General features: G+C 42.7%; 1 protein-coding gene across 1 annotated transcript in view; it reads right to left on the reverse strand.

Annotated features, from left to right (window-relative positions):
- The window catches only part of LOC139157926 (ras GTPase-activating protein 4-like), a 112,561-nt gene continuing 97,592 nt past the window's right edge, over window positions 1-14,969 (reverse strand). Inside the window, exons 16-21 of the mRNA XM_070735180.1 lie at window positions 13,228-13,397; window positions 9,259-9,396; window positions 7,602-7,737; window positions 5,068-5,188; window positions 1,480-1,535; window positions 1-706 (exon numbers count right to left, since the gene is read on the reverse strand). Of these exons, the coding sequence (XP_070591281.1) occupies window positions 582-706; window positions 1,480-1,535; window positions 5,068-5,188; window positions 7,602-7,737; window positions 9,259-9,396; window positions 13,228-13,397 (746 nt within the window). The 3' untranslated portion in view covers window positions 1-581. The remainder of the gene's footprint in view (window positions 707-1,479; window positions 1,536-5,067; window positions 5,189-7,601; window positions 7,738-9,258; window positions 9,397-13,227; window positions 13,398-14,969) is intronic.

Consider the following 14,969-nt stretch of genomic DNA (forward strand, 5'->3'; position numbering starts at 1 on the left):
AGTTCAATGCAGCTCTTCTACGCATCACAGCTCAGAAATCTGGAACACGTTGCTTCTTCAAGGAATCCATTGCTAGTGAAAAAGTTCTGCGTAAGACGGGAAACGGGATTTGCTACTTCACAAGATTCGGGCTGCTTGCTAATGCAACATTCTGGGTTTTTAGAACGACAGAAGGAAAGGTCAGAAAAAAAAAGAATGAAGAATGAAAGGCACAGAAAGTTTACCCTACTGCCCCCCACCAAAGAGAGTAACTGCATTGTTGTGTATTCGTAAGATAGATAAACCCAGCCTTAAAAAAAAACAAGAATTGTCCAATTCTGGTGGCTGAATAAAGGAGCCAGTCTCAATGATCCACAGGCCAAACCCCTGAATTACAGGAGAGGTCCCAAGAGAGAGGCCAGGACCTTCCGAACACAGGGGCAGTCCCTCCATCTCAGCAGACAAAACTGAGTCCAGTGTGTGTAGTTGCCATTCTGGGGGTGTAGCAACCATTCCACTTAAACAGGGCAAAGGTGGAACCTGCCCCCAAATGGGTTTGTTTGTTGAGCTTGGCTTTTTTTTTGTGGGAGTCACATCTGCAGTTACACCAAGTGATTCTGATTCTGCTGGGCCAGGTCATTGGACCGGGAAACCTCCTTTTGATAAATTTCTTCTAAATCGTGTAGTATCTGGAAAAGCCGGTAAGGGCGGTCAGCGTTTTCAGGATCTGTAGGTGGAGAAGAAGAGAGAGTAGGTGAGCTAGAAAGAGATATCCAAAGCTGTTGCCGTTTTGATATTCCTAAAAGAGGACAGCTTTGATATGTAGAATAACATTTTTTTCTATCAAGGGTTATGTTAAGGTATTTAACCATGTATAGGTTTGTATATACACTGCTGAAAAAAATAAAAGGAATACTTAAACAACAGAATATAACTCCAAGTAAATCAAACTTCTGTGAAAACAAACTGTCCACTTAGGAAGCAACACTGATTGACAATCAATTTGATTTTGTTGTCAGCACATTCAACTTCGTACAGAACAAAATATTCAATGAGAATATTTCATTCATTCAGATCTAGGATGTGTTATTTAAGTGTTCCCTTTATTTTTTTGAGCAGTGTATTTAGCTGTGTCTAAACCACTATTAATTATCTAAAGGCTTTGTGTGCTGTGTTTTTGCTTGTAGCTTTATCTCATAATATTAATCGCACTGCCTAAATTCTGACACTATAACATTACGAACAAAAGCAAACTCAACCCAGCCTCTCCATTTCAACCATTTTAAATTCTTATTCTTATTCTTAATCATCATCATCATCATTATCATGGTTTGTAGGATAAACAGCAGAATATTTAGACTGCACCTGACATCTTTATCCATCTATCATTATTATTTAAATGTATTAGCTGCCCAACTCTGCCTAACAATGGAGTCAGGCGTTAAATTAAATAATACATTTAAATAATAACTTAAAATTAAAATTAATTAAAATGTGTACCTTCGCTCTGATGTTTTTCACTTTTGTCCAGAATTGACAATTCTTCATACTTTTCTCTTTGGACAGTAAAAAATAATAATAATAAAGTTAAGTAAATTAAATTAATAAATCATACAGCAAACTTCACAGTTGGATGCATTTTGTGAACAGCACTGTAAGAAAAGAAACATTATACAATAATAACTTCAAAACTGCAATAGTTTTTCAGGTTTAAGGGAGCGTGCTGTCAGATTGGAAAAAGCAGTAACTTTAAAAGCAACTTTAAGAGGGCTGGACTTCAACTCCCAGAATTCCCCAGCCAGCATGGCGGAGAGTTAAGGTCCACACCCCTTAAAGGGGCCAAGTTTGAAAAACACTGCTTTAAATTTTTAATTTTTATCATCTATAAATGTTTCTATCAGTTGGTTTTACTAAAATCCACTTTAGGATTGCTTTCTCTGAAAAACAGACCCCAATTTTTTTTTTCTCTATACATCAAGTACAGTATTAACATCACCATACACAGAACATAGTAATATATCTTAACAAATATTAATTTCTTTGGCTTCAATCTACACTATTAATATCTGCCAGTCTGAACTTTCATTATCTCTTCACTCAGCCTTTCTCACCTCCTCTCCCATCTACTTTCTTACTCTTTTCTTCCCCTTCCTTCTTTCCCTCTTCTCTATGCCACCTATTTCTCTCTTCTCATCCTACTTCCTTTTCTTCCTTCTTAACCCTTCCCTGAGTGAAATATCTCTACTCTACTAGCTGTTTACTATGACCGACTGGCAATTTCTTTCTTTCTTTTGCTAATTTTGCCAAACCCATTATTTACATCATTATTTTTCAATCTCATGTTTGAATTTATCTTAGATGTGTATCATTTATCTAATGCTACCTCAAAGTCTATTTTCATCATCTGGATTATTAGTGTTATTTCCAATTCCCACTTTTTCCTTTATTTTTACTCATTCCCTTTTCTAAATAAAATTCTATAAACTTCCTATCTAACCAGTCATAGAATTTCACCCATATTTTATAATATTCAGAATCTTCTTTATCTTTGATCTTCATTGTCAATCTATTCATTTCTGCAGAATCCGATATTTTCTTCGGAACTTCTCATTCCATTGCTATCACATTTAATTTCCATTTTTGAGCATATGCTATCTAAGCAGCTGTCACCACGTGTACAACTAATTAAGTTTCTTCTTTATTAAATTTCCCTGGTAAAATACCCATTAAGAATGTCTCTGGTTTAAGTGCTAGGTTTTGATTCAGCATCTCCTCTAGCCATACTTTAATCATAGTCCAATATCTTTTGGCTTCAATACAAGTCCACCACATATGGATGTTGTTTATCTTCTCATCAGTGTAGTAGTCATATAGAGCAGTGTTTTTCAACCAGTGTGCCGTAGCACACTAGTGTGCCACGAGACATGGTCAGGTGTGCCGTGAAGAAGGAAGCTCAGGTTCCAGTTTTGCAACTTTTTGCTGAGAGCAAGAGAGAGAGAGAGAGAAAGAAAGAGAGAGAAAGAAAGCAAGAAAGAAAGAGTGCAAGAAAAAGAAAGCAAGAGAGAAAAGGGGAGGAAGGGGGAGAGAGAGAGAGAAATGAGCAAAAAGTGGAGGAAAAAAGAGAAATGAGAAAATGATTGAGGCAGAGAATGAGAGGAAAGAGAGAGAAACAAAAGAGAGAGAGGTGACTCTTGATTTAAAGCATATGATAAAAAGCACCCAAAGAATAAGAGAGAAAAAAACCCCAGCCCTCACTTGGTTTTGGAAATGGTTCAAGAGTGTATACACATACACACACACACACACACACACACACACAAGGGGGGAGGAGACAGGGATGGAAAAAGAGAGGAGAGTGTCTTAGAGTGTCATTTTGGTTGGTGGTGTGTCCCAGGATTTTGTAAATGTAAAAAATGTGCCGCGGCTCAAAAAAGGTTGAAAATCACTGATATAGAACACCTCTTCACCGCATTTTAACCCTAATTTCTTTAACTGCTTTCTTTTTCTTTATAAATCTTGGTTGCAAAAAGGTTCCACTCTCAATTCCCTTCATACAGAATATAACAGAATAACAGAGTTTGAAGGGACCTTGCAGACCATCTAGACCAACCCCCTGCTCAAGCAAGAGACCCTACACCATTTTCTACCCAATCACTTTTTGACAGCCTCCATTGATGAAGCTCCCACAACTTCTGAAGGCAAGCTGTTCCATTGGTTGATTGTTCTCACTGTTAGAAAATTTCTCCCTGTTCTAGGTTGAATCTCTCCTTGATCAGTTTCCATCCATTGCTCCTTGCCTGGCCTTCAAGTGCTTTGGAAAACAGCTTGACCTCCTCAACTCTGTGGCAGTCCTCAAATACTAGAACATGCTATCATGTCTCCTCTGGTCCCTCTCTTCACTAGACTCTCTATGCCCAGTTCCTACAACTGCTATTCATATGTTTTAGCCTCCAGTCCCCTGATCACCCTGGTTGCTCTTCTCTTTTTCTAGAGCAGTGATTGCAAACTTTTGGCACACGTGCTGGAAGTGGCATGCAGAGCCATGACTCTGGGTGCGCCAGCTGTCCCCAATTGCTCTGCGTGCATGTGTGCCACAAACCGGAAGGCCAGGTGAGAAGTGCATGCCAGAAACCAGAAGCTCAGCTTTCCACTGCACATATGCATACTGGGGAACTGCTCTTAGAAACATAGAAACATAGAAACATAGAAGACTGACGGCAGAAAAAGACCTCATGGTCCATCTAGTCTGCCCTTATACTATTTCCTGTATTTTATCTTACAATGGATATATGTTTATCCCAGGCATGTTTAAATTCAATTACTGTGGATTTACCAACCACGTCTGGAAGTTTGTTCCAAGCATCTACTACTCTTTCAGTAAAATAATATTTTCTCACGTTGCTTTTGATCTTTCCCCCAACTAACTTCAGATTGTGTCCCCTTGTTCTTGTGTTCACTTTCCTATTAAAAACATTCACTCCTGAACCTTATTTTACCCTTTAACATATTTAAATGTTTCGATCATGTCCCCCCCTTTTCCTTCTGTCCTCCAGACTATACAGATTGAGTTAATGAAGTCTTTCCTGATACATTTTATGCTTAAGACCTTCCACCATTCTTGTAGCCCGTCTTTGGACCCGTTCAATTTTGTCAATATCTTTTTGTAGGTGAGGTCTCCAGAACTGAACACAGTATTCCAAATGTGGTCTCACCAGCGCTCTATATAAGGGGATCACAATGTCCCTCTTCCTGCTTGATATACCTCTAGCTATGCAGCCAAGCATCCTACTTGCTTTTCCTACTGCTCGACCACACTGCTCACCCACTGCCCAGCCACACTGCTCTTCCAGTTTCCTGTGCTCCCCCATCCTGTTGCGCACCCGTTTCGGCATTCGGTGCCAAAAATGTTCGCCAACACTGTTCTAGAGTATTTGATTGAGGATGATTATATTCTACTAATTGGTGTTATTTCTTGGCAACTACACAGCCTTCTTTTAAATGATTCATGTAGCACCATCCAGGCCCGTGAATAATGAAAAACCAAAGTACCCCAGCATTGGATAAGCAAGGAATGGTCAGTCAAGTCACCTCATTACTTCTTGAATTGCAAGCAGATGCTGGAATATCAGCTGCGCCTCCAAATCAGGATCCAAGGGATCGTTCCATTCCCGCAGAGTAACTCCATGCCTGGTTTTGTCACAACCAAGACCTTCAAGGCAAAGAAGGAAGCATTGAAACCATTCTGTTCCAATTTTGGAGAATTATCTTGCTGACAAAGAAGGGGTCAAATGCTTCCAGTTCGTTGGCGCTGTCAGTTGTCAGAAAGCCAGTCGCAAAGGGAGTGTGAGGCTCCGCCCACAAGATCAGACGCTGCTATTTGGGTTATTTTACCCTCTGCGCATGCGCGAAGAATTCTGTGCATGCTCAGAGGGTAAAACTCAAATGGCAGCATCCGGGTGGGTAGGGGGAGCCTCACGCTACCTTCTCAACCAGATCTCTGACGATTGGCAGACATGAGCGAACGAGGAATATTTCACCCCTGTGACAAAGAGACCTCCATAGTCCCAAGCTATAGGTAGTCCTTGACTTAACAACCACAATCGGGGCCAGAAAACTCATCGTTAAGTGATGTGATTGTTATGTGAGGCATCACATGGCCTTATTTATGACTGTTTTTACTGTAGTCTTTCTATGAATTGCCATAGTCATTAAGTGAGAATAATTCAGAACCGATGTAGAATAAGCCTTGCTACAAAGCTCAAAGTCTACCGAGCAATAGTGCTAACTACTCTGTTGTATACCAGTGAGACTTGGATTGAATACAGGAGACATACCAGGCAATTGAACCACTTCCACATGACCTGCCTCCGTAGAATTCTGAGGGTCCAGTGGCAGGATAAAGTGCCTGACACTGAGGTCCTCTCCAGAGCAGGCCTTCTATCAATTCCCACCCTGCTGATGAAAGCCCAGACATACTGGGCAGGACATGTTGCTAAAATGCCAGACCATCACATTTCTAAACAGCTAAAAACATAAGAACATAAGAAGAGCCATGCTGAATCAGGCCAAAGCCCATCGAGTCCAGCATTCTGTGTCACACAGTGGCCCACCAATTGTACATGGGCATCTTGAGCAGAAAGAGAAGGCAAGACCCTCCCTTTCCCTTGACCCCAAACAAATGGTACCCAAGGGAATCCTGCCTGCCTCAACCAACATAGAGGTGGCACATGGACATCCGTTTCAATAACCACTGACAGCTCCTCTATGGTGAGCTGTCTAAAGGAAAGGGACCACATGGGGGACAAAGGAAGCGATACAAAGACACATTGAAATCCTCCTTCAAGTTCCTCAATATTGACAACAACTTCCTGGGAAACTGTGGCACAAGGCGCATGATGATCCACCAAGGCTGCCAGACATCTGAGGACAGAAGAACATTCAGAGCAGGAGAGAAGCGAGCACTATGCAAAGCCATAACTGCAAATGCAAATGTTGTGACAATGATGCCCACATATGTGGCAGAACATTTCGTGCCCGTATAGGCCTCACCAGCCTCCTGCGGACCCATCATGTACAGCCCACAACCCATTAGATGTCAAGGTCCTCCTCGAACACGATTGATGAACATTGAGAATTCTCAGGATGTGTCTTATGATCTTCCTTGCTGGCTTTCTCATTGACTTTGCAGGTGGGGAGCAAGTGGCTGGGAAAGTTGCAAACGATAATCATGGGACCATGGGACACTGCAACTGATGTAAATGCGTGACAGTCGCTCAGCATTTGAATCATGATCATGTGGCTGCAGGGACTCTGTGACTCTGTGACTTTTTTACTCCTTTGCAATCCTTCCATTCCCCACCATCCAGTCAGAACTGAAGAAGCTTCTTTATGAGAAGTGAAACGTCTTCAAAGAAAAACCAGAAAGTCCAACTGGCTCTTGAAAAAGCACCATTGGGACAACCATGACCTGGATGACTGAGAATATCTTTCAATATTTAGCTCTGGGAAGGACCATCATAATTTTAAATGGTTGGCAAATAAGTGATCGTAGCTGTGCACTCCGCTGGCAATGGAAGTCTGGAGGTGGAGTTTCCCAGCGAGGGAATCCTCAGCGAAATCGCACCATTGCAAAAACACAGAAGTCTGGAGGTGGGGTTTCGAGGACTTCCATGTTTTTGCAATGCTGCGATTTCGCTGAGAATTCCCTCGCTGGGAAACTCCACCTCCGGACTTCCGTTGCCAGCGGAGCGCCCGTTTTTGCGATCATGGGATTCCCCTCCTGGGATTTCCCTACAGCATCGCAAAAACGCGGAAGTCAGGAGGTGGGGTTTCCCATGGAGGGGAGTTTCAGGGGAATCCCACCAGCGCAAAAACGGGCTTGAAAAAGGGTTAAATTTTGGACTTGCACGCATTAATCGGTTTTCCATTGATTCCTATGGGAAACATTGTTTCGTCTTATGAACGTTTCACCTTACGAACCTCCTCCCGGAACCAATTAAGTTCGTAAGACAAGGTATCACTGTATATTAAAATAAACGTAAGGAGAAAGCACTGTGATACACACCCCTATAGCCAGAGGTACAACAAAGGCAGTATAGTAGCATTGCCAAAGAATGCAATACCTGCTTTGACCTTTAGGTGGCAGCAGCTCCATTTGTCTCCTCTGAAAACCCCTGGGTGAAAGGAGCACAGCATTCCGGCGTTATTCCCGCAGACTTTCCGTAAGGCCGAGAGCCACTGGCTCAGCTCATTCACGCACTGTAAAACAAGGCAAGACAAAAAGACATCAATGCCATGGATTCTTCTGGTTGGATCAGTATTGGGCTGCCCCTGGTACGCCTGGGATCGCTGATCCGTTAGCGGAAATGGCGATGCGTGCATATCTGTGCATCCCCAGCATGCCCCCCACGAGAATTTGCTTCCACGCATGCTTCTTCTAGCTTCTCCCTTCCCATCCAAACAAAATGTGACTTGTTGTGTCTCCACTCTTTCGATACCATCGACCATGGTATCCTTCTGCACTGGCTGGAGGGGTTGGGAGTGGGAGGCACTGTCCTTCAGTGGTTCTCTTCCTACCTCTCTGGCCGGTCGCAGTCGGTGTTAGTGGGGGGTCAGAGGTCGACCTCTAGGTTACTCCCTTGTGGGGTGCCTCAGGGGTCGGTCCTCTCCCCCCTACTATTTAATATCTACATGAAACCGCTGGGTGAGATCATCCAAGGGCATGGGGTGAGGTATCATCAGTATGCAGATGATACCCAGCTTTACATCTCCACCCCTTGTCCAGTCGGCGAAGCAGTGGAAGTGATGTGCCGGTGCTTGGAGGCTGTTGGGGTCTGGATGGGTGTCAACAGACTCAAACTCAACCCGGATAAGACGGAGTGGCTGTGGGTTTTGCCTCCCAAGGACAATTCCATCTGTCCGTCCATCACCCTGGGGGGGGAGTCACTAACCCCCTCAGAGAGGGTCCGCAACTTGGGCGTCCTCCTCGATCCACAGCTCACATTAGAGAAACATCTTTCAGCTGTGGCGAGGGGGGCGTTTGCCCAGGTTCGCCTGGTGCACCAGTTGCGGCCCTATCTGGACCGGGAGTCACTGCTCACAGTCACTCATGCCCTCATCACCTCGAGGCTCGACTACTGTAACGCTCTCTACATGGGGCTACCTCTGAAAAGTGTTCGGAAACTTCAGATCGTGCAGAATGCAGCTGCGAGAGCTATCATGGGCTTTCCTAAATTTGCCCATGTCACACCAACACTCCGCAGTCTGCATTGGTTGCCGATCAGTTTCCGGTCACAATTCAAAGTGTTGGTTATGACCTATAAAGCCCTTCATGGCACCGGACCAGAATATCTCCGGGACCGCCTTCTGCCGCACGAATCCCAGCGACCAGTTAGGTCCCACAGAGTTGGCCTTCTCCGGGTCCCGTCAACTAAACAATGTCGTTTGGCGGGACCCAGGGGAAGAGCCTTCTCTGTGGCGGCCCCGACCCTTTGGAATCAACTCCCCCCAGATATCAGAGTTGCCCCCACCCTCCTAGCCTTTCGTAAGCTCCTTAAAACCCACCTCTGTCGTCAGGCATGGGGGAATTGACATGTTCCTTCCCCCTAGGCTTATAAAATTTGTGTATGGTATGCTAGTGTGTATGATTGGTTTTTAACTTGTGGTGTTCTTAAAATTAATTTAATATTGGATTTGTCTTGTATTGCTGTTGCTGTGAGCCGCCCCGAGTCTGCGGAGAGGGGCGGCATACAAATCTGATTAAACTAAACTAAACTAAACCTTGCACTGCAGGTAAGCTGTGTCTTCTTGCCCAGCATCATTAGAGTAGATGATCTGCATGACATGGGAGATACCAAAACTCTTCTCCTCTACTTTCTCAGCTGCCCGGATGCTTGTCAGTGGCACGAAGGAGCTTTTCTGAAAGGAAATAAATATATATTCAGGAAACCTTGAGTCAAATTTATCTTGCATTGTGAATTCAATCAAATGCTTCCAACAACCCTTTCCACTAGTAGCCACTAGTATTCTAGAGAAGACTGTCTCTAACCATGGAGGTTCTACATAATCACAATAGGTAATACCTAGAAGTATTTTTTTTTAAAAATATATTTTTATTGATTTTATAGATATGGTTACATAAAACAAACATAAAACAGTGCACAGTGCGTGTGCCCATCACCTGACTGACAATAACCATCACCACCACCACCAATTGCGGGGGGTTCAAATATTTACTAGTTTATATATATATATTTCCTTGGCTCTACTTTGCATTTGTTATTATTGAAAGAGTGATTGGAGTTTATTTTTCACATTTGCGTCACAGATTCTACTCAGCATATAACCTTTCACTTTATTCCATCGTGTCATCAGCTTCTCCAGTTTATTTTCCATCAAAGTTGTTTAATCTTATTTCCATGATTTCAAAATGAATGTGATCCACCATGTACCAGTACCAGTTCTGTAGTGTCCATTTTATAGACTCTTTCCAACCCAATACCACTACTACTTGAGCGCTTTCCAGTGCTGCAGTTTTTATTTCTTCAAAATCTCTTAGTTCTCTTTGTTTAATTAATATCGCTATTTCTTTTGTAATTATCCAATTAATATTTAACATTTTCTTTATTTCGTTCTGCACTTCCTTCCAAAATTTCTGAATTTCTACACACTCCCAGAACATATGCATGAAAATTCCTTTCTTTTGGCAACCATGCCAACAATTACCTTTCCCTTTCCCCTGGAAGTGTGCAAGTTGTGGTGGTGTATAATACAATTTATGTAAATTTTTTCTTCTCATCTCTTTAACTCTTGTGTCCTTAATCTTATGTATATTTTCTACTATTTCTTTCATTTCACTTTCATCTAATCCCTAGAACTAGAGCTTTCTTTCTCCTTGAATTTGACAAATCCTCTTTTAAAGTTTCAGTCAAATGGGAAACACTTTAAAAAGGAAAAGGAAAAGTTTTCCCCTATCCAGACTCTAGAGCAGAGGCCTTCAATCTTGGCAACTTCGGCTCCCAGAATTCTCCAGCCAGCAGAGCTTTACAATGTCAGCATCTCTCGCTTCCTCATTTTACCCACCTCGGAAGAATGGAAGGCTGAGTCACTCTTGAGCCCATCAGGATTGACCTCCTGGCAGTGGGCAGAGTGAGCCTGCAATACTGCATTCTAACCACTGCGTCATCACAGTTCTAATGTGTCCAAACTAGGATAATTCTAATATGTCCAAACTGCTTTGGGGGAGAATAGAATAGAATAGAACAGAACAGAACAAGAGTTGGAAGGGACATTGGAGGTCTTCTAGTCCAATCCCTTGCTTAGGCAGGAAACCCTACATCACAAATGGGTATCCAACATCTTCTTAAAAACTTTCAGTGTTGGAGCATTCACAACTTCTGGAGGCAAGCTGTTCCACTGATTAATTGTTCTAACTGTCAGGAAATTTTTCCTTAGCTCTAAGTTACTTCTTTCCTTGTTTAGTTTCCACCCATTGCTTCTTGTTCTACCTTCAGGTGCTTTGGAGAACAACCTGACTCCTTCTTTGTAGCAACCTCTGAGATATTGGAACACTGCTCTCATGTCTCCCCTGGTCCTTTTTTCCCATTAAACTATCCATGCCCAGTTCCTGCAAACGTTCTTCATATGTTTTAGCCTCCAGTCCCCTAATCATCTTTGTTGCTCTTCTCTTTCTAGAGTCTCAACATCCTTTTTGCATCGTGGCGAGCAAAACTCAATGCAGTATTTATTATACAGTGGTACCTCATCATACGAACTTAATTGGTTCCAGGAGGAGGTTCGTAAGGTGAAAAGTTCGTAAGATGAAACAATGGTGGTAACTACAGGCCAGTTAGCTTGACATCAGTGGTAGTTAAAATGATGGAGACTCTACTCAAAAAGAGGATAAATCAGCACCTAAAAAACAATAACTTATTGGACCCAAATCAGCATTTACTGAAGGCAAATCATGTCAGACTAATCTCATTGATTTCTTTGACTATGTCACAAAGGTGTTGGATGAAGGTGGTGCCGTGGATATTGCCTACCTGGACTTCAGCAAAGCCTTTGATACGGTTCCGCATAAAGAGCTGATAGATAAATTAGTGAAGATTGGACTTAATCCCTGGATAGTTCAATGGATTTGCAGCTGGCTGAAGCGTAGACATCAAACAGTTATTGTTAACTGCGAGTATTCTGAGCAGAGTCAGGTTACAAGCGGTGTGCCACAAGGGTCTGTTCTGGGTCCTATTCTTTTTAATGTTTGTGAGTGACATAGGGGAAGGTTTGGTAGGGAAGGTTTGCCTATTTGCCGATGACTCTAAAGTGTGCAATAGGGTTGATATTCCTGGAGGCGTCTGTAATATGGTAAATGATTTAGCTTTACTAGATAAATGGTCAAAGCAATGGAAACTGCAGTTTAATGTTTCCAAATGTAAAATAATGCACTTGGGGAAAAGGAATACTCAATCTGAGTATTGTATTGGCAGTTCTGTGTTAGCAAATACTACAGAAGAAAAGGATTTAGGGGTAGTGATTTCTGACAGTCTCAAAATGGGTGAACAGTGCAGTCAGGTGGTAGGGAAAGCAAGTAGGATGCTTGGCTGCATAGCTAGAGGTATAACAAGCAGGAAGAGGGAGATTATGATCCCGCTATATAGAATGCTGGTGAGACCACATTTGGAATACTGTGTTCAGTTCTGGAGACCTCAACTACAAAAAGATATTGACAAAATTGAACGGGTCCAAAGACGGGCTACAAGAATGGTGGAAGGTATTAAGCATAAAACGTATCAGGAAAGACTTAATGAACTCAATCTGTATAGTCTGGAGGACAGAAGGAAAAGGGGGGACATGATCGAAACATTTAAATATATTTAAGGGTTAAATAAGGTCCAGGAGGGAAGTGTTTTTAAAAGGAAAGTGAACACAAGAACAAGGGGACACAATCTGAAGTTAGTTGGGGGAAAGATCAAAAGCAACATGAGAAAATATTATTTTACTGAAAGAGTAGTGGATCCTTGGAACAAACTTCCAGCAGACATGGTAGATAAATCCACAGTAACTGAATTTAAACATGTCTGGGATAAACATATATCCATCCTAAGATAAAATACAGAAAATAGTATAAGGGCAGACTAGATGGACCAGGAGGTCTTTTTCTGCCGTCAGACTTCTATGTTTCTATGTTTCCTATAGGAATCAATGTAAAAGCAAATAATGCGTGCAAATCCTTCAGGAAAATCCCAAACTTTAGAAGGGAGGCGAACAGAGGGCAGGGAGGAGCAGCTAAAGGGGGCGGGTGGAAGAAGCAAGGCTAGACTAAAGGGTGAGTGGGAAGGAAGAAAGGCAAGGGGGGCACCCCTCTTCTTTCTTCAAAAGACACAGTTTCAGTGCTTTTGCAAGCATGCAAAATCTTTACTCCTCCAAGCTGCCCCTCCCTTTTCTTTCTTCAAAAAAGGGGAAAAAAGAAATCCCTTCATCCCAGCAGCAGCTGCTTGGGTTGGTAAGGTGAAAATAGTTCGGAAGAAGAGGCAAAAAAATCTTAAACACCGGGTTCGTATTTTGAAAAGTTCATTAGAGAGGCGTTCGTAAGATGAGGTACCACTGTATATATATGCAGAGAGGCCTAGTGCCTTCATGGGCACTCCTCCCTTGGACTTCTCAACTTATAGAAGGTTTCAAGAAAAGTGATTTCAGCAAGGACCGTGGCCAGAGCCTCTGGTAGTGGCCAGTCTCTATCCTTTTACGTACCTTGGAGTTGGGTGTCTTGGCGCAGGTGAGAGACTCGTGCGTTAATGAGAAATGGAGCTTCTTGGAGGAGAACGAGAGGAGAGGCCCCTTGCTTCTCGCCTTGTGGACGAACAGGTACCCTTCTTTTACCACCTGAGGTTGCAAGGAGATGGGCTTCTGCAGGTCTAATTCTGTAATTCAACATCCGCAGCAGTGAACGCAATATACGTGCATGTGTTTGGAATGAGCAGGAAATAATAACAACATTACCGGTAGCAATAACACAAGTTGGCAGAAAATAATGAGATATAATATGCTGCCCCTCATTGCTAACCCCAGTCCTGCTTATATTTATTTATTTATTTATTTATTTATTCATTCATTCATTCATTCATTCATTCATTCATTCATTCATTCATTCAATTTTTATGCCGCCCTTCTCCTTAGACTCAGGGCGGCTTACAACATGTTAGCAATAGCACTTCTTAACAGAGCCAGCCTACTGCCCCCACAATCCGGGTCCTCATTTTGCCCACCTCGGAAGGATGGAAGGCTGAGTCAACCTTGAGCCGGTGATGATATTTGAACCGCTGACCTTCAGATCTACAAGTCAGCTTCAGTGGCCTGCAGTACAACACACTTCCTGCTGCGCCACCCCGGCTCATATGGTCTCTGCTCTTGCTTGTTGGTAAATGGGAATGTCCCTAAAAGGGGTCTTATTCAAAGCCATCTGGTTTTGCTTTTCTTCCCTCTTTGGATAATACAAAGGGTGGGAAACTCATCTACAGGAGTTTGCTATTTTGGTCATCAGCTTCGTTTCTGTTCTTGGGATACAAGCTCTGCAGCTTTTGTATATGCGTGCGATATCACAACTGTTGTGGTTAGCTCTGGCCCAGCTCCTGCCCCAAGGACTGTGGATGTGGGGGAGACATCTACATGCTGCAGGCCTATTTTGCCCCCGGTGGAATCTGCTGATGAAGGCTCCTCTGACCCAGAAGACATGAGTGACAGGGAGGAGGAGAGTGTGGCAGACAGCTCAGAAGGAGATCAATTATCTAGTTCCTCCGTGGATTCAGAACAAGAGTTAATGATACAGCCACGCATGCGGAGAGCGATGCATAGGCAACAACAACTGAGAGATTATTATCAAAGAAAATGAGGCCACCTGTGGTTGGGTGGGGCTGTGGTGATTAGTGAGGCTGCTATAAAGAGCAGCCTGTGGGTTTGGCCATTGTGGAGGATTGTGTTTCGTGCCTGCTTTACTGACTTTGACTTTTTGTGTGCTGATTTTCCCCCACTTTGAAACTAAACCAGAGCAAAGTGTGTTTCACTTTGTGAAAGAAGAAGGACTGTGAATTGCCTCACAGCTGCAAGATAAGTATCACAGAACTCATAAGGGACTTGTACAAATTACCAGTTTGTTTGGAGACGAGTGCTCTTTGCTATACCAAAAGAGGGCTTAGTTTAAGTACATTTTCATTATAAAGAACATTGTTTTGAATTTTCAAACGTGTGTATGTCTGAAATTTGTACCTGTGAATTTTTGGGAGGATTCTACCAGAGAGCCCGACAGAAAACACAACATACATACAAAAGGATTGTAAATCACTTTTTTCTGAGGCTGTCATAACTTTGAACTGTCGTTAAACAGGTGGTCATAAGTTTCTAAAAAAGAAATGGGATTAGGCACTAAATTCCAGATACCAGTAAACTACCCTCTGGCTCAGAGAAAGCACTCTTTGCTGCTTGTAATAAACAGGATG

Source organism: Erythrolamprus reginae, chromosome 1, assembly GCF_031021105.1.
Source record: "Erythrolamprus reginae isolate rEryReg1 chromosome 1, rEryReg1.hap1, whole genome shotgun sequence".
In the NCBI taxonomy this organism is placed as follows: domain Eukaryota; kingdom Metazoa; phylum Chordata; class Lepidosauria; order Squamata; family Dipsadidae; genus Erythrolamprus; species Erythrolamprus reginae.